The 20911-nt window shown below is 38.0% G+C and overlaps 1 protein-coding gene across 9 annotated transcripts in view; it reads left to right on the top strand.

Moving 5' to 3' along the window:
* Nucleotides 1-20911, top strand: part of CPQ (carboxypeptidase Q) — a 500068-nt gene that overhangs the window by 326444 nt on the left and 152713 nt on the right. For 4 of the 9 annotated variants that reach the window (XM_082364352.1, XM_082364348.1, XM_082364350.1 and 1 more), the window contains exons 6-7: nucleotides 2832-2880; nucleotides 4205-4316. In XM_082364352.1, the coding sequence (XP_082220478.1) occupies nucleotides 2832-2880; nucleotides 4205-4316 (161 nt within the window). Of the gene's footprint in view, nucleotides 1-2831; nucleotides 2881-4204; nucleotides 4328-20911 lie in introns of all 9 variants that reach the window. The other 5 variants (XM_082364351.1, XM_082364356.1, XM_082364355.1 and 2 more) reach the window with 2 other exon arrangements.

Below are 20911 nucleotides of genomic sequence, written 5' to 3'. Positions count from 1 at the left end.
GCTTGTCCTTGGACTGCTCTCTGTCTACCCTTGATTTAGTGTATCTTTGCTCTCAGACCCACAGCTGGCCTGCAGGTGTTTCTGTGCCGCTGCCAGTCTGATTCTTCATCCTCGCAGGTTGTCATCCAGTGCATCTCTGCCCTACTGCAGAAGTCCGCCCCCACCCCAAGACCTGAGCCTTTGGTGGTCAGGGCTCATGTGTGCCTCACAAATAGCAAACCCTGTATTTCAGACCATCAGGGTTCCCTTTCTGCCTTCCTATTTGTTTTGTTGTGGCTGCTCTTGGCTCTTGCTGTTGTTTGAATAATTTTTACTCTTTACTGCATTTGGAAGAGATGGTGGTGAGATGGAAGCTGGAGGGCAGGGGATTGTTCAGTGCTCTGCCTGCCTCGGGGAGCAGCGCATAAGGAGGGTAGATGAGGGGGCACCCCACTTCTCTGTTGGTTCTAGGCCATGCTATTGCTCTAGGGGCTGCACATCTGGCAGCAGAACCGGTGCATTCCCTTATCTTTTATAACATGATCCTTTTTCATAAATCTGGAGTTTACTGTGTGTCTGAGTTGTCTGTTTTTGTTTTGCTTGCTTAAATCAGATCCAAATATGTTACAAGTAATGTTCATTTCTGCCTGACCTTTTGTTATGTTTTTCTGGGTTATCCTTTGTGAGGCTGCATTAAAGCATGCTAGCCAGACACCCTGTTGAATGAGACCTCCTGCACTACTATTTTCGAGATGTAGGTTGAAGCTTTACCATTAGGAAAATTCAAGTTCATTAAATATGCTACTGAATTAGAAGTAGCTTTTTGTCATCACCTAGTCTTTAAATCAGTTTATATTAAAATTACTACTATCCCATGGTAACCCCCAATATATTCTGTTTTTGTAAAAAAAAAAAAAAGTAAAACAAACTCTCTTCCATATCACCGTGCCAAAGACCTCATCCTATGGGATATCATTTAGTTTCCTATCATCAAACCATTTCCATCTTTTAACTGTTAGTTTAAGTAATAATTCTGGATTAGAGAACAGAGATATTTCAGAAAACATAAAGAAATATAATTGTAAAACAGCCTCAGTTATTCTGAAGGAAGTCTGAAGGTTAAAACAATAGCTGCCTTGATTTAATTACTCATGTGTTATCTGAGAAAAAGTTGATTAAAACAGATTTTGACACTTTTTATCCAGTGGAACTTTAACTTCATTGGGAAAATGGTTCTGAGGGTGGTGAGAATGTTGACTAATTGGCTTGTTCATCCCACATGGGATTACACCACATTTTGAATCAGAATTTCCTGCTATTGCAACACGTTTTTTTCTTTTTTCTTTTTTTTCCGTAGAAACAATCTATTTGGGTTCATTACATGGCCATTTGTTAGTCTGGGGCATTGTACTTGTTTATGACTACAATGAAGTCATAGTAAGCCGGGTCTGCCTGTGTATACAGAGTCAGTGGGAGATCCTGCAGCTGCTCAGGGAATGAGGCAGTGCAAGGGGTCACCCTGATATTTTAAACCCAAAATCCTGCTTTCCTGAAGTCCTGGGGCATTTTCATGTTAATCATCAAGAAGATTTGTTCAACTTCGGTTTATTTATTTACTGTATGCTGTATGTAGAATCAATCTGTTGAACTTGGTTTTTTTAAGCTTTTTTTTTTTTTAAGAGATTGGAGTTTATTTATTTATTTATTTATTTATTTATTTATTTATTTATGGCTGTGTTGGGTCTTCGTTTCTGTGCGAGGGCTTTCTCTAGTTGTGGCAAGCGGTTAACGACTTCATCGCGGTGCACGGGCCTCTCACTATCGCGGCCTCTCTTGTTGCGGAGCACAGGCTCCAGACGCGCAGGCTCAGTAGTTGTGGCTCACGGGCCCAGTCGCTCCACGGCACGTGGGATCCTCCCAGACCAGGGCTCGAACCCATGTCCCCTGCATCAGCAGGCAGACTCTCAACCACTGCGCCACCAGGGAAGCCCAAGCTTTTTTATTGAAGTGTCATATTCTCAGAGAACATGCACAAATCCTAAGCGTATAACAAGATGAAGTTTTACCAACTGAGTGCACCTGTGTAACCAGTACCCAGAATAAAGAACGTGACCAGCACCTGGTCAGGAAACAGAACATGACCAGCACCCAGCAGCTCGACTCGTGTCCTCGTCCTGTCACTACCCCTCCTTACCATGGGTAACCACTCTCCTGTTTTGCTTGTTTTTGTATCTCACATAAATGGAATTATACACAATGCATTATTTCTTTCATTCTTCATTATGTTTATGAGATTCGTGTATTTATTGTGTATTGTATTTGTTCATTCACACTGCCGTGCAGCGTTCCATTGATCAATACAACACACTATTCATTCTGCTGTTGACAGGCATTTGAGTAGTTTTCTTTGCGGGGGAGATGGGAGTTATTATGAATACTCTCTGAACGTTCTAGTACATCCCTTCTGGTGAAAGCATTCATATGCATCCATTCCTGTTGGAGTGCAGCTGGGAGTGGAATTGCTGGGTCCTAGGGTGTGTGTATGTTCAGATTTAGTAGATAAGCCAGTTTTCCAGAGTGGTTGTAAGTATTTATACTCACACTTGATGTATGAGAGTTCCAGTTGCTCCACCTCCTCACCAATACTTTCTGTCTTTTTCATTTTAGCTATTCCAGTGGATATGTACTGAATGTGGTTTAATTTATATTTCCTTGATGATAATGAACCTGAGCAACTTTTAATATGATTATTAGTAATTTGTATTGATATATCCTTTTTTTTGTGAATTGTCTGTTCAAGATTTTTGCCCGTTTTTCTATCATTTGACTCTCTTTTTGTTACTGTTTCATAGGAGTTCTTTATATAATCTGGATATGGGACCTCTGTTGAAAATATGTATGGTAAATATTTTCTCCTCTGTGGGTTGGCTTTTCATTCCTGTAATAGAGTCTTTTGATGAACAAATATTCCTAATATTTTTAAAGTCCAATTTATTATTTTTTCTTTTATGGTTTGCACTTTTTTGTCCAGTTTAAGAAATCTTTGCCTACTCTAAGTTGACAAAGCTGTTCTATGCTTTCCTCTAACATCTTTATTTAAATTTGTAATTCATCTGACTTGATATTCGTATACTACATGATCTAGAGATCAAGATACATACTTGCCATGTGGATATCCTATTAACCCAGCGTCATTTTACTTGGTTTTTAACTTGTTTAAAATATGTCCATACATGGGGAGGGGGAAAGGGTAAGCTGAGACAAAGTGAGAGAGTGGCATGGACATATATACACTACCAAATGTAAAATAGATGGCTAGTGGGAAGCAGCTGCATAGCACAGGGAGACCAGCTCGGTGCTTTGTGACCACCTAGATGGGTGGGATAGGGAGGGTGGGAGGGAGACGCAAGAGGGAGGGGATATGGGGATATATGTATACGTATAACTGATTCACTTTGTTATACAGCAGCAACTAACACAACAATGTAAAGCAATTATACTCCAATAAAGATGTTAAAAAAAATAAAAATTAAAACAAAACAAAAAAATAAATAAGTAAAATAAAATATGTCCATAAAATTTAGTTTCACTGAAATATTTTTTATATTCTCCTGGAGAGAATTAGTAATGATTCTTGAAAAAAATTTAAACCTATGGTGATGTAAAATTTATAATATAATCAACAGATTTGTTTAACACATAAATTGAGAGATTTCTTAAGGGTTCTTCTGTTTAATTAGACTCTAGTTTGTAACTCCAGCATACTTATTTATTCAACACCAGAGTGATTTATAATACACAAAGCACAATAATTAAATAAATTATTCTCACTTTTTCATTTGAATTCAATTCAACACATGTTTATTATTTGCTAGAATTTGGGACAGTTGAGAATATGGTTGAAGTTTTGAGCTCCATTTTTGTGTCATTTAGGTTTTAAGCCATATAATAAAGTTGTCAAACATGTCAGTAATAAACCGTTTTTCTTTAGTATTCAAAATTATATTAATAAAGAGAAGTACAAGGTGAGAAGTTTTATTACTATGAAGATGACCTTACACCTCTATACCAAGTTTTCCACTAGTAATGACACACATCTTTTAAGAAGTAAAAATAGAAAATATAAAAGTTTCATTTCTGTATTTGGAATGCCTGTGACTGCTTCTTCTTTGATATCATTTCTGCTTAGTTTTATTTTTTTTTCTCTTTTTATCATTTGTTCTAGGTTGTACTGGTCAGTGGACACCTGGACAGCTGGGATGTCGGGCAGGGTGCGATGGATGATGGTGGAGGAGCCTTTATATCATGGGAAGCACTGTCGCTTATTAAAGATCTTGGTAAATATTTAGTAAGTCGTTAACCAATGTGTGAGAGTGTCAGTGGTGACATGTTTAACTCAACACACAAAATGCTCAACAGATTAGTTATTATGCAATGTTTAAAGATCCTCCTGAGGTCTATATGTTTTTTGTCAGTTGATTTCCAGAAAAAAACTAATTTGTCCCCTTAAAGAAAGAAATTTTTATTCAAGTGTCCACCAGGCAGCCAAAGTATCAAATATGATCAGCCACTGGGGAAAATGAACAAGCAAATAAAACTGTAGCAAATGCCACCACATCAGCTAGAGACTATGTAAGGAAACCATAACCAAGTGGAAAGAAAAATCAGCAGCTCCCCCACTTCCTTTTCCTTGTTTGTCTTTAAAGACATCATCAAGCTGTTAGGATAGCTTTACTGCAGTCATCCTTCCATGATAGAAGTCAAGGAGCCAAAGTAGGCCTGAAGGAATGATTCTTTTGGCTACAATAAGGAATCTAGGATGAAAAATTGGACCTTCCAGGTTAACCTAGACATGGGACAGGCATCAAAAGGAAAGACTAATTGTGAAAACAGTTTATTTTGATGACCCTATTTACAAACAAAAAACATACATTTCCTCTTTGTGTGCTGGTCAGAAGGTGGATTTTGAGCGAGGTTAGAAATAATGAAACAGTCTGAAATGAGACTTCCGTGTCTGAATCAGACCAGTGGTGGTTTTGAAAATGCCTCATCAGCAGAACGTTTTATATTGTAACTGTGGAGTAACCTTGGTTTCAGATGTAGTAAAGATCAGAACATTCCTTTTGGTGAAGGCATTCTATTGCTTACTCAAGTACACATGTGTTTAAATTCATGCTTTTCCTCTGGCTTTTAATGAACCCTTCTAATCCTAAATCAGCCCATTAAATAATTGTTCATTTTAGCTAGACTACTGACATTGTCTTGGTCGAGGCAAATATTTAGTGTATCATTTTGCTTTATGTCTTACTTGTGTTTTAAAAATGGAGAAATGGGAGGTGATTGTGCATGTTTGTAACTTCTAAAGAGGCCGGTGTCTCTCAACCTTGGCATTATTGACACTTGGGGCCAGATAATTCTTTGTTGTGAGGTGGGTCCCGTACATTGTAGAATGTTTAGCTGCATCCCTGGCCTCTACCTGCTAGATGCCAGTAACACCTTTCTCCCCCAGCCCCTCAGCTGTGACAACCAAAAATGTCTCCAGACATTGCCAAATGTCCCCAGCAGGTTGTGGGCGGAGAGAGTGGCACGTAAAATTGACCCACTAAAAGAAGCTATTAAAAATTTTCTAGGAGACCTGAATACAGGGTCGTTTTTTAAAAAATGAAACAAACTAATTGGAAACATTACATTGTATATACTTATACTTTTAACATCATTTCCATACTGAGCACCTACTATGTGAAAGCATTTTGTAAAAGTTGGGCATACAGAGAGGTTTAAAGCATGTCCTCTGTTCTTAAGACCCTTAGAATATAGTTGAAGACACACATATGCACCTACACACATAGTTATCAATAAAGACGTAATATCAAGTCTGCTTTTAGAATTGGGTAAGGTTTGAGAGAGATAAATTGCCCAGCAAATAAAACCGAAAAACACTCATTCCTTCAGAGGAGATCTGGGAGACTCCATTTGTGAATTCTCTCCTCCTCTTCCCTTAAAAAAAATACTCCCTTGGCTATCTGTTCTCTCTGTCCTTAACTTCATTCCAGAATGAAGTGGGTTCTAGAGATGAGGCAGGCAAATATCCAACAGTTTCCTCTTTACAGGGCACAGATATTTATTTTAGAAGTTAATTTTATTCCCAGATGTTCCAACCAGCTTGACAGGAGACAGAGTGGTAGTATAAAAAGAGAACTGGACCCACCTCAGTTAGATTTTTAGGTCCCTCTGTGCCACAAACTACTTTTTTGGCCTCGGGCAGGTCATTTGAACTCTCTGGACTTCGTTTTCTTCACCTCTGTTCAGCTGTTAGCTTCCAGAGTATTTTTATCTGCTCTAGATTGGCATAAAAATTGTGTCTCCTCTACGCTTTGAATCTTACTTCTTTAGTACTCAGCATGGGACCCTAAATCACTGTTAATTGAGTTGAATTCAATTGCATGAATAAATGTCAAACACCATGCAAAGGTGAATTGAGTATCTTTCTCCAGCTCTGAAAGTATACTGACTTCAGTTGCCTTTGATAGCTAGTAATCAGTCTCCTTCAATTCAGGACTTAACTCTCCTATAGATTTCTGAAAACCTATGTAAACATATGAATTCAACTCTAAAATAAAGACTAATATTTCTTTTGAGTAGGTGTTAAGAGGCAGCATGGCATACTGTTAAAAAAACACTCTGGAGCCAAACTGCCTGGGTCTATCTCATAAGGTAGCTCTGAAAATTAAATAATCTATTCACATAATGTACTTAAAACAATGCCTAACCCAACCCAAATACACAATAAATTTTAACTTTTATTATTTAATAAGCATGATCTGACAGTACCATATTTTTTTAAACCCCACACCTGCTTTGCCTCCTAACTTAATATGTTAATTGTACTGATGTAACTCTAGGGCCAGCTGCTATTGTATCCCTAAATATCCTTTCCCTTTACTATTTAAGTCACCGTCTCTTGTATGATGGAAATCCACTGACCCCTTCACTATTTTCCACTTTCATACTAAATTTTCAAGAGTCTAAATTTCTCCTGGCCACTTCCTGCTTAAGTTGAATGCCTAGAATCCGCGCTATACCTCATATCCTATGATTGCACCCGCTGAGTCTTACTCTTTAATTTTAAAATTAAAATTAGATTGTGGATTTCTGTTTGTAGATTGTGTACGTGTTTTAATATGAAGAACTAGGTCTAACGTGTCACATATGCCTTCTAGATGAAAATTAATGATATACTTGAATAAGAAATAGCACTTTGGGCTAGAGGCCAAGAAATGGGTTCATAGTTATATTACTTAATTACATTGACCCCAAACTGTTTAGTTGGTAAAACATGAAAGCTCTATGGCAATCTCTTTTTCCAAGAAAAGTGAGACTCCTTTTGGCTGCTATTCCTTGGACAATATGTCATGCAGAATGCATGTCAAAGTCCCTCAGTGGGGCTTGTTAATTTGAAGTGTTGGTCCAGTGAGACTTTCTGATATTTAGAAATATTGTTCGAAGATTCATCCTTCATATCTTTTCTCCTTTATTCACTTCTTTCACTACTTTTATAAATTCACTTTTGCCCAAGCCATCAGCTAAAACCATATTCAATTAATCTAACAGAAGAGATATTTGTGCTTTGCAAGTATAACCAGTCATTCCTGAGTAACTGTCAACAGAAGGCTATTTGCTGTGAAATGCCATTGAATACTTTTTTGTGTTTGTGGTTTACTGGACTTGAAAGTGTTTATTTGAAATGTCATTTCCTGGAATGTTCTGGTATCAGTGGACAAAGCCTATGGCCAAAGATCTTATGCTTGAAAATGTTCATTTGGCACTTGAATAATAAACCACCATCCATCCCCAAATTCTTCCAACTTTACCATTTTCCATGAAGTTAGAATTTCACGTTTTCAGGCCTAAACAAACGGGAAAAATAATTAACAGTACTACCTGGTTGTTGAAATGTTGGATATGTGTGAAACATCTTTTTAGAGAAATTTAAATGTGAGCATCTTGACTATGATTTTTATGCAGCTTTAAGTCTGTGTGTTAGAAAAAATATTTTATTTATATATTTCTTCACTCATTCACTCAACAAATATTTACTGTATACTGATTGCATGTCAGTGTGCCAGATGCCTTGTAACAAAGAGGAATGAGACTGGTCCTTGAAGTCGTTGAAGTAGGAGAGACATTTAATTCAAAAATTGCAATGAAATTGTTGTAAGCTCTTTAACTGAAATATGTGCAGATTACTTCAGGCACCTGGTAAAGGGAGCGACCAGCATGGCTTGGCTGGGTCAGGGCGCCTTCACAAAAGTGATATTTGAGCTTTCTTTTATAAAGATAAATAGAATTTCCTGAAGCAAAAGGGGCACAATGAAGAATTCCCAGCAGATTATAGAGCTTCCAGTCCTGTGTACCATTAAAAATGAGGAGAAAACTGTTGACAGTAACAGTCATGGGATTGGGGGGGAAGAGAGGGTTTGCGGAATTGCAGGAGATACTCGTTTTACCTGATATATATTAGATTTTTGTGTAGTAAGCATGTGTTATTTTAGTAATTAAGAAAAAACTCTCAAAAGCCAAAAAAAAAAAAAAAATTACTGGTCTTGCCGTCACCATAAACACTCTGTTAACAGGAACTACAGAGCCAGAGGTAGGAAGTAGGAAGAGTCATGTAGGAGTCACCAAGGCCCAGAAGTACACCAGGCAACACAGCCAAATGCATGCTAAGGCTTTGGTGTAGTTAGAGCTTTATGTAGCCATTTCTAATGCAGCGGGTTCCCTGTTAGGGGTGGGGATCCATCCAGGAATAGGGTTTTCTTCTCCCAGGCCCTGGTCAAGCCTTCCTTGGAAAAGTCTCAGGAAGTCCAGTCCAGAATAACTGAGTGAAGGAAATGAAAAACTTCTAAGAAATAGAAACCTAACGGATAGAGCTAGAGATAGAGCGTGAAGCCAACTTGGGACTAGCCCAGATCTAGAAAGGAGATCCCATTAGAAAGGACTTCCTCTTATGGTCAAATAAGTTTGGGAAACTCCCTCTTGGTAATTTCTTTATTCATCAAAAAACATTTGTTGGGAAAGTGATTCCATGACTCAAGTGTGCTTTGGGAAACATTGCTCTGGGGCATTACTGGTGTTGGCAGAATTGAGGAAGAATCCAAGAATGCTTGCTGAGGTATATACTTCATGGAACTGAGTACAAATGGCCTTGGATTTATTTTCATTCTAGATTTTCTAGGCTGCCTTTGGGCTCTTGCGGTTGCTAGAATATTGACAAGATAGAACCATGTAATGGTTCCTTAACTGGCATGGTGGAGATTATTCTTATGTTACTTATAAGAATATTCCTGAAGAGCGTCTGTACCCACCCAAGTGCAAACTTTACCCAACAAATAACTTCATTTCTGCACTATCTGAGCCTATTTTATTAAGATAAATGTAGTATTACTGGAAATGTTTGACATATGCTAAAGGCTCTCTCTGCCAGGTTTTCCTGTGGCCCCAAATGCCCCAGAATTTGGTAGGATTTATTTTTTCTAGAAGGAATTTTGATCTCAAAACATTCCACAAACTCTTCCCTGCTCCCATTTTGGATGCTCTTCCTCCACAATTATTTTGTGAACACAAGAATGGAGTCTTACAGCCCTGGGAAAGGTTTCCTATTAAAATCACCTCAATACCTTTAGGAAATAATATGTCTGCTTCTGGAACTGTCCAAGAAATTAACTTGTTTCAAGTCTTAGAAAAAAATGTTTTCGCCAACATTAAATTTTATTTTTATTAATTTGAATTTTGATTTGTAGATGGTTGTTTGCCTTTTTTTCCGAACAAATTTTGGTCTTGACTTTTTATAATTATATTTAGTGATGCAAATACCTAGAACAATGGAAGAATTAGAAACTAAGAATTTGCTTGCTTTTTCTCTTTTTTTTCTAACTTCTAAAAGTAGGTTTATAGTCAGGGGGCATTTTTAGCTCCTTCTCATGGTCTTTAGAGGATGATCTTCTCATTTTTTTATTTAAATATGTTATTTCCTCTAGTGGCAAGGTATGTAGTGTCTGGCTTTACCTTAAGACCTGTGGCAGATACATATTTTTTCAGCTGGGAATTGCTGAGACCTTTTCTTGAGGTTTGAAAACATTGTAAGTCTCACCAAAACACTTTGTATCTTTATATCTCATTCAGCTAACATAGACATTTCCACTGGTGTGTGTAAAAAGACAAACTGTGCGTAGATTGTTCTTCCACATATGTCATGAGATAAAGTAAGATTTGCTACAAATGAATCACTTAGAATGTGTTCTACCTTTTAATTTGGACATGGTAGGGGAGATTCTGTAATCCTTTCAAAGCCTTAGACTACATGAATATTGCTGTTATTATTTTATCATGTAGCTAAAATACACCATTTCTGTGTAAAAGGAGACGAGACCCAGGCCCAGTGGCATTCAGCCTCGCGATTCATTCCTTCCTGTCTGACAGAATCTGGAGAGCTGGCAGATGAGCGCTGTGAGAGGAAGGGTCTCAGGGGCCCCTCTGTCCATAGCACGCTCAGCTTCCTCCCCGACATCTGCTTTGATTTGGCCTGTATGCCTTAGAAAGTTAAGAAATGTGGTGTTGGTAAAGGAAACGGAAGCTTTAAAAGTTGCTCCTATTTATCCTGGAGAAGAATGGCTATGGAAAGACTTAATAATGGTATCCATAGTGCCCCAGTGGATTTCTTTCCACTCAAGAATGGGATCCATATAAGTCCAGGGCAGGGCTGCCCCGAAAATGTAGGCTACCTCATTAGAACTGTATCATCACAGTATTGTCCAACTTGGCTCACAAGGAGATCTCCTATTTCAATAATAAATATTGAACGCCCACTTCATGTCTGGCAAATAAAATGGGTAAGACACAGATCCTTCCATCAAAGAGCTCCCAGTCAGGCATCAGTAGCTTCATATGGGTGGGAAGCAGGAGAAGAAAGGACACAATTAGAGCTCATGAAAGTACATAGTTTGAGGAGTGGAGGATGTTTCCGTAAATCTAGAGCCATAGGTGAGTGAGGAGTGGTGAGAATTTAGCAGATGAGGGTCAGTTTGTAAAGGGCATTGGACACGAAGCTGAACTTCGGAGCTGGTGCTGTAGGCAGTAGGAGCCGTTGAAGATTTTAAGCATGGGATTGACTTCTTCTAAAGATACTGGGTAGGCTATCCGTTTAACTTGTAAGGAAGTGGGATGAATAGAATGGAGACGCAGGAAAGTGGAGTGGGGAGATTCCAGCTATACAGAGCCTGAAGAACCACAGTTTTGGAGTTACTAAGCAGGTTTTATTTGCCATGTGGCTGACAAGCCAGCTAAATATACCAAAGAGGAAGTGACGGGGTTTCCAAGGATGCTGTGTTCTTCGCCTACACACTTCGCTGCATCATGCTAATGTTGCCTTTTGCAAAAGCTGTGGTCTGCTCAGCTTAGAATGAATTCTGTTCCAGTAAATGTGCCTGAAAACAAAGGTCTGCAAACAAAAAAACAAGAAAATATATTATGAACATCTGACTGGAACTTTATGGTTAACTGGATTTTTTTAAATGGTCCTGGGAGATAAGGATTTAGTTTAGTTCATTTTTAGGCACCACCAGCCCTGTGAACATCCCCAAAAGCAAGCTCTAGAAATGGAGAGTTTCTACTGGGTGTGTGACAGAAATGATAAGCTAAATAAAGTATTAAATGAAGTTGACTATTGTCACATTACTTATTTGTAATCCTGCTAATGCCATCCTCATATTGGATAAACATCAATGATGAACTCAGCCCATGTTCTTGCTTGACACCAGCATCTCCAGATTGTACCATGTGACCCAGATCTCATGGACTTTTTAACCCATGAACTCCTACTTCCTTAACCCCTAAATAACTCAAAATCTATAGGCAAATGAGAGGTAGCATGGATAGTAGAATAGAATACACTCCGTGTTAAAGTATCTTGGGTTCAAATCCTTCTATGCTACTTAGTATTATGTTGTACAAATTATTTAACCTTTTAAATCTCAGTTTCCTCTTCCTTACAATGGCAACAATTTATCTTGAGTTGTTATAGGATGATTTGAAATAATTCAGTGTCTGGTCCCCACTAGATCATCAGTAATAATAACTCTTATTATTAGGTGTTAATTGCGAAAACAACAAGGGTGGATATTCCAGCAGAGGGTATAATCTCAGGATCGACCTTGTCTCTCAAGGCTTGATGTCTGTATCTCTTTGCACAGTTGGGCTTGGTCAAGGCCATCCCTAAAGCAGAGAAGCCTTCATAATAAAAGAACAGTAGCTGGTTCTGATGAGCCAGACTCAAGAACCATCACCCCAGTATAGCCACCATTCAAGAGTATATATAGGGACTTCCCTGGTGGTGCAGTGGTTAAGAATCCGTCTGCCAATGCAGGGGATACGGGTTCGATCCCTGGTCTGGGAAGATCCCACATGCCACGGAGCAACAAAGCCTGTGCGCCACAACTACTGAGCCTGCGCTCTAGAGCCCGTGAGCCACAACTACTGAGCCCACGTGCCACAACTACTGAAGCCCACGCGCCTAGAGCCCGTGCTCCGCAACAAGAGAAGCCACCACAATGAGAAGCCCGCACCACAACGAAGAGTAACCCCTGCTTGCCGCAACTAAAGAAAGCCCGCGTGCAGCAACAAAGACCCAACGCAGCCAAAAATAAGTAAATAAATAAATAAATTTATATATTAAAAAAAGAGTATATATAAGGCTGATTCTCTCCTCATTGCTGTAGAGAAGGGCAGTTAATAGATGCTTCAAAAATGTGACGTGGAATTAAAGTAACACAAGATATGGGGATGGAGAGATCTTCATCTTTTTCGTCCCCTTTTCTCTCTCTGCCAGTGTCCTTAACCTAGTAATGCTGTATTTACAAAGACTTATAATATCCCCAAAGAAAAAAATAGTAAAGACAGGAAATAGCTGTTGAGGGCAACATAATTTACTACAAAGTAAATTGTTTGAAGTATAGAATAAAATCAAGGCAGAGAAAACAAAGAATCAAATCTAGTACTTACTCTTACATTTTACCCTTGTAACTGAGCTCTCAAGAAGTCTTTCTATTTTTTTAATATAGTCAAAACCCCACAATTTCCAGGCATTCTCAGAGGATCCTCATGCATAGAAAACTGAGGACAATGACCACTGATGCTTGTATTATTGTTCTTTCTCTGTAATAATGGCATCTTTTAAAAGAAATACTTTTAAAATGTAGTTGAAAGTATTCCGAGTTATTGCCTTGGTTAATGTGTATAGGAAAATATAAGTCAGGAAGTGTTTCAAATCTATATTTCTGTTCTTGTCACCATAGACCATCTATCCACTTAGCCATCCCATAGTCACTTGTTTCAGGCAGCACATTAGAACAAGGGAAGATGTTATGAAGTGCTTCATACTGGAATTACTCTTTTGTGAAAGATATAAGTGTGAGTTCATCTTTTATAGTTGAATAATTTTAGATGAAATCATTTGAATGTCATTTTTAGCCACAAATGAGGAGTTAGAGGAATTTTCAAATTGATTACCTTTCTGTAACTTTATGTTGTTGCAAAAAACAGTGATTAAACTTATAAAGTAGGGATTTTTGATAAAAATGCAAAACATATATCAAAAGAAACCCATATGTTTCCACTTAATATAATAAGACATTAATTAAACAATATATCAGCAAACATTAACTGAACATCTGGGAGAAAAGAGAAGAGAGCCAATATATATGGAATATCTCGTATGCACCAGTTACTTCACATGACCTTTTTTAATCCTCAAAAGAGCCCTCTGAGGTATATCTTGTTATGTCTGGCAGGTCACTGGACCTATCTGAGCCTTAAGTTCCTTACCAGTAAAATAGATGACAATATGTTTGCAGGACCGTTAGTGAATCAAATACAATGTAAGCAAATGCATATCTATCAGACAAAGATGCAAAGATGGAAAATCCATGATGCAGATGTTGAAGAAAACTGTAGTGGCAATGCTGCCGCTGATGGTTACCGTCTCACTGACTTGGAATTCAAATGGAGCACTTTGGCGGAGAAGTGATTTGGGAGGTAGGGATACAAGGTAACCTTAAAGTGGTTATAGTAAGAGAAAACTTCAGTAATGTCCTACAACATTTTATAACAGTAGCATCATTTTACTAATTACAAATGTGTAATTTTTTTTTTTTTTAAGAATCAACAGTATCAGTAAATATTCTTGCTTTAGGACTTAAATGAAGGAGGATCAAAAAAAAAAAAAAAAAAGATTTCTTATCCAGGTCTTCCTAGAATGATGTGAAGATGAGAAAAGATGCTTCCTGATTTTAGGATGAAATAATAACAGCATTTAGCATTCTAGAGCACGCTGTTCCAAGCTCTGAGCTACATGCTGGATATGCAGTTCTCAGAGTCTGGAAGGTAGAAATTACTATTATTCCTTTTACAGAGGAGGGGCCTAAGGCTGATGCTACTTATAAGTTACAAAAGTAGAAAATCTTTTATTTCTTCTTCTTAATGTTTCTCTTCAATTTTTTTCTTTGTCCCCCCCCCCCTTTTTAAAAAAAAAAATAATTCAAATATTTGGAAGCGGACATAGAATAATAAACACTGACAATCCTCCACCCAAATCTCATAAATGTTAACAATGTCAAATATTTGTTAACAGTCCTTAGTTTAAAAGAAGTTAAAAATTACCAGTACAGCTGAAACCTGTTTTGTACCTCTCCACAATCTATCCCCTTCTCCCCTTGCAGTTGTAACTGTGTTCTGATTGTTGTAACGTTGTTCTGTAAGTGTATTTATCCAAAAGCAGTATTATATCATTTTTGTGATTTTGAATTTACATAGATGGTATTATTCTCTTCCATGTGTGGGCTTATTGTGTTTTATTTATTTCTTCTGTCTTCTTCAGGTGAATGTTTAGTCCACTAATGTTCAGTCTTTCTTGTTTTCTAACATTTACATTTAAGGCCATACATCTCTTACTATGCAATGGTTTAGCTACTTTCCACAAGTTTTGAAATACTGTCTTAATGGCCATCCAATCTAAACATGTTAGGATTTTCATTATGATTCTTCTTTGACTCTTGAATTATTATAGCTTTCTTTAAGTTTCCAAAAATATTAGTTACTGAGTTCCAGTTTTGTTGCGTAGTAGTTGTTAAACATGGTTTATGTAATACTGATTCTTTGGTATTTGTTGAGACAAAATTTTGGTTTATTACTTGGTCAATTTTTTAAAAATGTGTTCTTAGGACTTGCAAAGAATATGTAGCCTCCGTTTCTGGGAATAACATTCTACATATCCTTTCATTAGAGAAAATGTATTAATTGTGCTGTTTAAAACTACTATATCATTACTAGTTTTTTATCTGGTTGCTCTATCAGTTTTTGAGAGCAGTATATTAAAATCTCCCACTAAGATTGTGATTTTATAAATTTCTCCCTGAATTTCTATCAGCTTAATTAGCTTTGTATAATTTGAAGCTTTGTTGCTTTACCTGGTTGAGTCTAAACACCTTCTTTATCCTTAATGTTTTTTCCCTGTAAGTCTATTTTATCTTATATTAGTACTGTATCATGACTACCTCTCTTCTGGTTACTCTTTCTTTTTCTATTCCTTTACTTCCAACTAATCTAGGTCATTGTGTTTTAGTTGATTTTGTTGTAAACAGCGTATAGTTAGATTTTTAAATATTCAATCTCACAATATCAGTTAACGGAGATGTTTGTTCTGCTTCTCTTTATTGTGGTTACCTATATTTTAGTAACTTTCTAACTTTTTTCTATTAGAGCTGCCTTTTTATTTCTTTTTTCTCCTTTTCTTTTTTTTTGCATTCTATTGGATTCATTGTTTTTTCTTACACTCTCTTCCTATTTTTCCCTCCACTATTTGGAAATTTATTCATTTTCTTCCTATTCTTTTAGTGGTTATTGTTAAAATGTCACATGTATACTTGTTTTAATTAAATAATACAGCAATCATAAATTGCTCCAGTATATGCACTCCCATCATATGTATCATGTATATTCTTGGTGACTAGTGTTTTAGTTATGCCTTGTTTCCAAACCCTCCCCAGATTTATTATTTGGTTATTATTATTTTTTTGGTTTTGTCACTTACTGGCTATATTCCTGTTTAAGTGTGCTATGCCTCAGTTTCTTCATATGTATAATGGGGTTACAATAGCATCTACCTATAGGTTTATTATGATAATTAAATGAGTTAGTTCAGTTTCTGGCATATAATAACTTCTCAGTGAATTTTAGCTGTTATTATTATTTATGGTCAGTATAAGTAATATTAGATTGCCACCATGTTTACTGACATTTTTTATTATCTATTATTCCTTTCTTCTGGTTCAGTTACCTTCTTCCTAAAGGGGGCCCCATGGTAGTTCTTTTTCCTTTTTTCATCTAGTGAAACTGAACTTCTCTACCCATTAAACACTAACTCTTCCTTCTCCACTCCCCTCAACTCCTGGCAACCATTCTACTTTCTGTCTCTTCCACTGAGTTTTTAACTTAAACTACATATGGGTTAAGTCATAGCTTGTCCCATTTTGTCCTGCAAGAGTCGGGTATGGAGGTGCCAGCACAGCAAATCCGCTCTACTTGGGCTTGATCTCTCTGCATCTCTGAGATCTTACACCAGCCTCCCAGTTACTTTCTCAGCTTGGGGTTCTGAAAACCCCAGGTTACTGCAGTGTCAGCTTTTACTTTCCGTTCTAGCTTAAATTCCCTTTTTGCTTCTGGGATCTGAGGATTTCTGTGTTTTTCTCTTTCTTTTTTTTCCTCTTTCCCTCCCTCCCTTTTTTTTTCCTCCCATCCTTCTCTCCCTCTTTCTCTCTCCCTCCCTTTCTCTTTTTGTGAGTTAATGCTATGCATTAAACAATAGTTTTTTAAATGCATACTTTCTAAGCACTTAATACATATTTATATGAGAAAGGGTTCCTTTGGCATCACCTTGAGCAGCCAGAAGTCCTTTAGTCCTTTTCTAAGAAAGCAAAACACCTTTCATTCAGCCTGGTGCTTGGCATTTGGAAAAAAGAAGAACTGGAAAATCAGGATGGTGACCTGTCTATGGCATTTATTGTCATGGAATAATGAGAAAGGGTCGAGGAGGAAAGCATGGACGGCCAAGGCCTATAGTCCCCAATCATTTTACCATCCAGCTTCCTTTGTGTTTTCATCTTTATTTGCATGCTTTGCAAGGTTTTGAAGAAAAAAAAAACAAACCTGTTAACTAATAATGATTTATTTTCAAATTTTGTTAATCACGAAACTTTATAACAACCATACTTTTATCATGAGATGACCAGTGTTACTATTATCAAGTTGATATTCTTCCAGCCAAGACCAAAGAAATTAAATTGTCATTTAACTTACAGAGGGAACCATTTCACATATAAAGGTATAATTTTTCCTCTGTGTTTTTTAGAAATTGGCTTATAGACCCTCTCTCAATCCTAGGTTTGTGGAAATGCTGGCATAAAGGTACTGGTTAGAGCCCTAGAAAGAGAAAAGTCATTCTTCCCTACCCACTTCTCTCTCAAGGTTTAGCTACTGCTGGCTGGTCCCAAAACTGCCTCTACAGTCACTGCTAATCCCCTTCTTCACCCAATTCACAGCATCTACAGAGGTTGGAGATGCAGCTCCTAAGTGGTCTAAGCACAGGTGTATATTAGTTTTCAGAGGATGTTATTTGGACCAGCAGGAAGATTATCACACAAAATCATCTCATTGCCACCCTTGAAAAAATGACCCCAACTTTCATATCAGATTATAAAGTCCTGGGCCATTGAAGCAAGTGTGTTCTTATCAGTGATTCTGCCAGCTTTCGTAAATGCAACTTACATAATCAGCTCTCACTTAAAGATTTTCACTGTGGATTTTTGTCTGTTTATTCTTTCAGAATAGTGCCTTAGAAAAATCTATACTGATTTTTCCTGGCAATTATTAAGCAGATCTCCTCCATCCCCCATCTCCCAACCCCCAACGACCATCACTGAAGAAGAAACAAATCCCTAATTCCAAATCTAAGCCACTCATGACATTCACAGCTGAGCTTACTCAGAAGCTGGCCTGTCACTGAAGGACAGTGGGCGAAACACTAGTCCCTGGAGAGCCTGAGGAGACAGTGGGGAGGTGAATCAGGAAGCCACCAGGAGGAACAGCCATTTCTCTGTTGCTTTATGTAGTTAGAGAGAGCATATTTTTAGAATGGACTTGCTAGAGGGATAAACAATACAGTTCTATTATCCATACTTTTGAATCACACTTCTGGCCTTGTAATTTACCTGATTTGCTTCTCTGTGCCGTTCTTTTTTTCATAGTGAGAAAAGGTCATTCAGTGAGAGATGGGTATATTAGTGAGGACACAAGGCTATACATTTAAACCTGGGGAATATGGATAAAGAGAATGGAATGGAGAGTGATGTTGGTCACTGTTGGTCAGTGGCCCGGAAGGAGTGGGTGTAGGTCCCTGAGCGGGCACAAGTAGGAGTCATGTGGGAAGTGGGAACATGTGCGCCTCCAAGCCCCTCCATGGGGGCTGCTGCCTGCTGTGTATCTTCAAGGGTATTTTATGTGACATCTACTGCAGGTCCCTAAATCTGCCGTACTATTTCACCTCTCCTCCTTCACCCCATCTCCAATACGTTATGTGTACCTATTGTTTCCACTGTCAGATTTGAGCTCTTTAAGCATGACTTTTCATCTTTGCATGTTCCACCCCCAACAGAAGATAATATCAATAATAGTGTCTGTCAGATTTAGCAGAACTGACCCCACTCAAATACTTTGGGCCAGGAAAGTGAGAAGTTCAGAGGAAAGGTTGCTTGGGGAGTAGAGGAGTCAATCCACAGAGGCCCTGGGTCTCTTTCAGAAACACAAGACTGGCAAGGAAGCCAACTATGACTAAAGGGGAAAGAAGGAAGAGAGAAAGAAGCCAGAGGTGGAACCTAGTAAAAATGTAGCCTGGCTTGGGGAGGCCCAGCAGCGAGAAGGAATGAGTTTGGGGTACATATCGTGAAGTCAGGTGGGAAGGCCACATCCATGTCTGTTTGATCTGGGCACCATCATTACACTGTCTCTGGATTTTAGCCTTTTGTTTATTTATCAGTTAGCCTTTGTTTAATCGTTTAATCATTTTTCTTTTGTCCTTCCTAATATTAACTTAGAAAACTTCTTTTAACGTAGGCAGTCTCCCAGGTGAGCTACGTTCAGTCCTTTTTGCTCTACACATGTTTAAAGTGACCGTTATTTCCTCTTATGGAAGAAGATAGATTTTATTGAATAATTTTTTCAAGTGGTGAGATTAGTTGTGGTCACAGTGGCAAATTCTTCATAATTCTCCAAGTGCTATAAAAAGTAATGACATGAAGTGAATTCCCATGATGGGAGTTGTCCTGTCATTGTGAATTGCTGTGATCATCTTTGAAGTAATATTTCTTTGCACACTGTCTGTCAGCAACTATGTAGAGTTTGTTTTAGATTCAAAAATGTGTGAGATGAGTTGATCTACATCCAAGAGATTCAGACCTTTTTTGTTGTTGTTTTTGGCTCTGGTTGCTGTTCACTAGTTCAGTTGTGGGGTAGTTTTGTTATGTTTAGCTGTCCTGAAATTTTATGTTCAGATGCAGCTTTTACATACTCATTTTTTCCCCTTCATTTACTGAAAGATGGCTAGAGAAGAGAAATAATCTTTTATCTTTCCTCAGTGATATTAACTTCATTACATTCACTTTTTTATTTTATAAATTTATTTATTTATTTATGTTTGGCTGTGTTGGGTCTTCGTTTCTGTGTGAGGGCTTTCTCTAGTTGTGGCCACTCTTCATCGCGGTGCGCGGGCCTCTCACTATCGTGGTCTCTCTTGTTGCAGAGCACAGGCTCCAGATGTGCAGGCTCAGTAGTTGTGGCTCACGGGCCTAGTTGCTCCGCGGCATGTGGGATCCTCCCAGACCAGGGCTCGAACCTGTGTCCCCCGCATTAGCAGGCGGACTCTCAACCACTGCACCACCAGGGAAGCCCCTACATTCACTTTTTAAATTAAATCTTATACCTCCTACTCTACCTAAGTCCTATTTCTAAAATTTTGTTATATATATTACTTAAGACTGATAAGCATTTGCCCCTTTCTACTGCATACACATCCAGGGTTTTTGTTTTCTTTTCAAATCTTTCAGACTGGGAAAAAATGTACTATTTGTGAGCGGATGATTTAATTTCAATAAATGCCTTTTTATTTCTCTTTCCCCATGATTTACTGCTTGAAACCGTGAGAAACATCCAAGTACAGATGCTGTTTTCCAGCTTTGATGAAACCTTGGTTGTTGACCTCACAAACTTGGGAAGATTTATCTCATGTGACTCAGTGGTGGAAGTAGTAATATTAGCAGTTGAAATCTTATAAGACATCACAAAGAAAGGGAAACGTTGGTCATTCTGCTTCTTGTTAAGAACAGCTAGCAATTCAAAAAGCAGTTACTTGCTAAGGGAGGGGGAGATAAAAATGATCAAACAGAAATGCCTCCTCCTTCAGTTAGATATGAACTGAGGATACTGCATAGTAGTAATAAAATCAAAGTCTTAGAAGATTTCCCTTAATGAGTGTGTGTACATGTGCTTATTTTTATTTGGGCTTCAAAAATGGATTTTCTTATGTATTTATTCTCTTTGAGGGAAATACATCTAGATCAAAACAGTTTGTTTGCACAATCCTTGGTTTATATAGGAGCCTATTTAAGATGTCATGTTTTCCCTGGCTGTGCTGAGACGAAGACAAGATTATCTGCTGTGTGAATTCCATTTGAGAGAGACAGACCCTCGCCGTGCTCCCCGCACGACGATTCCTCTCTGCGGCCAGGCGGCAGAGGTGATTCCTGTCATTGGTCACTATGAGCCCTGCATA

This window comes from Balaenoptera borealis, assembly GCF_965194805.1.
Source record: "Balaenoptera borealis genome assembly, chromosome: 17".
NCBI classification, from domain to species: Eukaryota; Metazoa; Chordata; class Mammalia; order Artiodactyla; family Balaenopteridae; genus Balaenoptera; species Balaenoptera borealis.
This window is presented reverse-complemented; position numbering and strand designations above follow the sequence as displayed.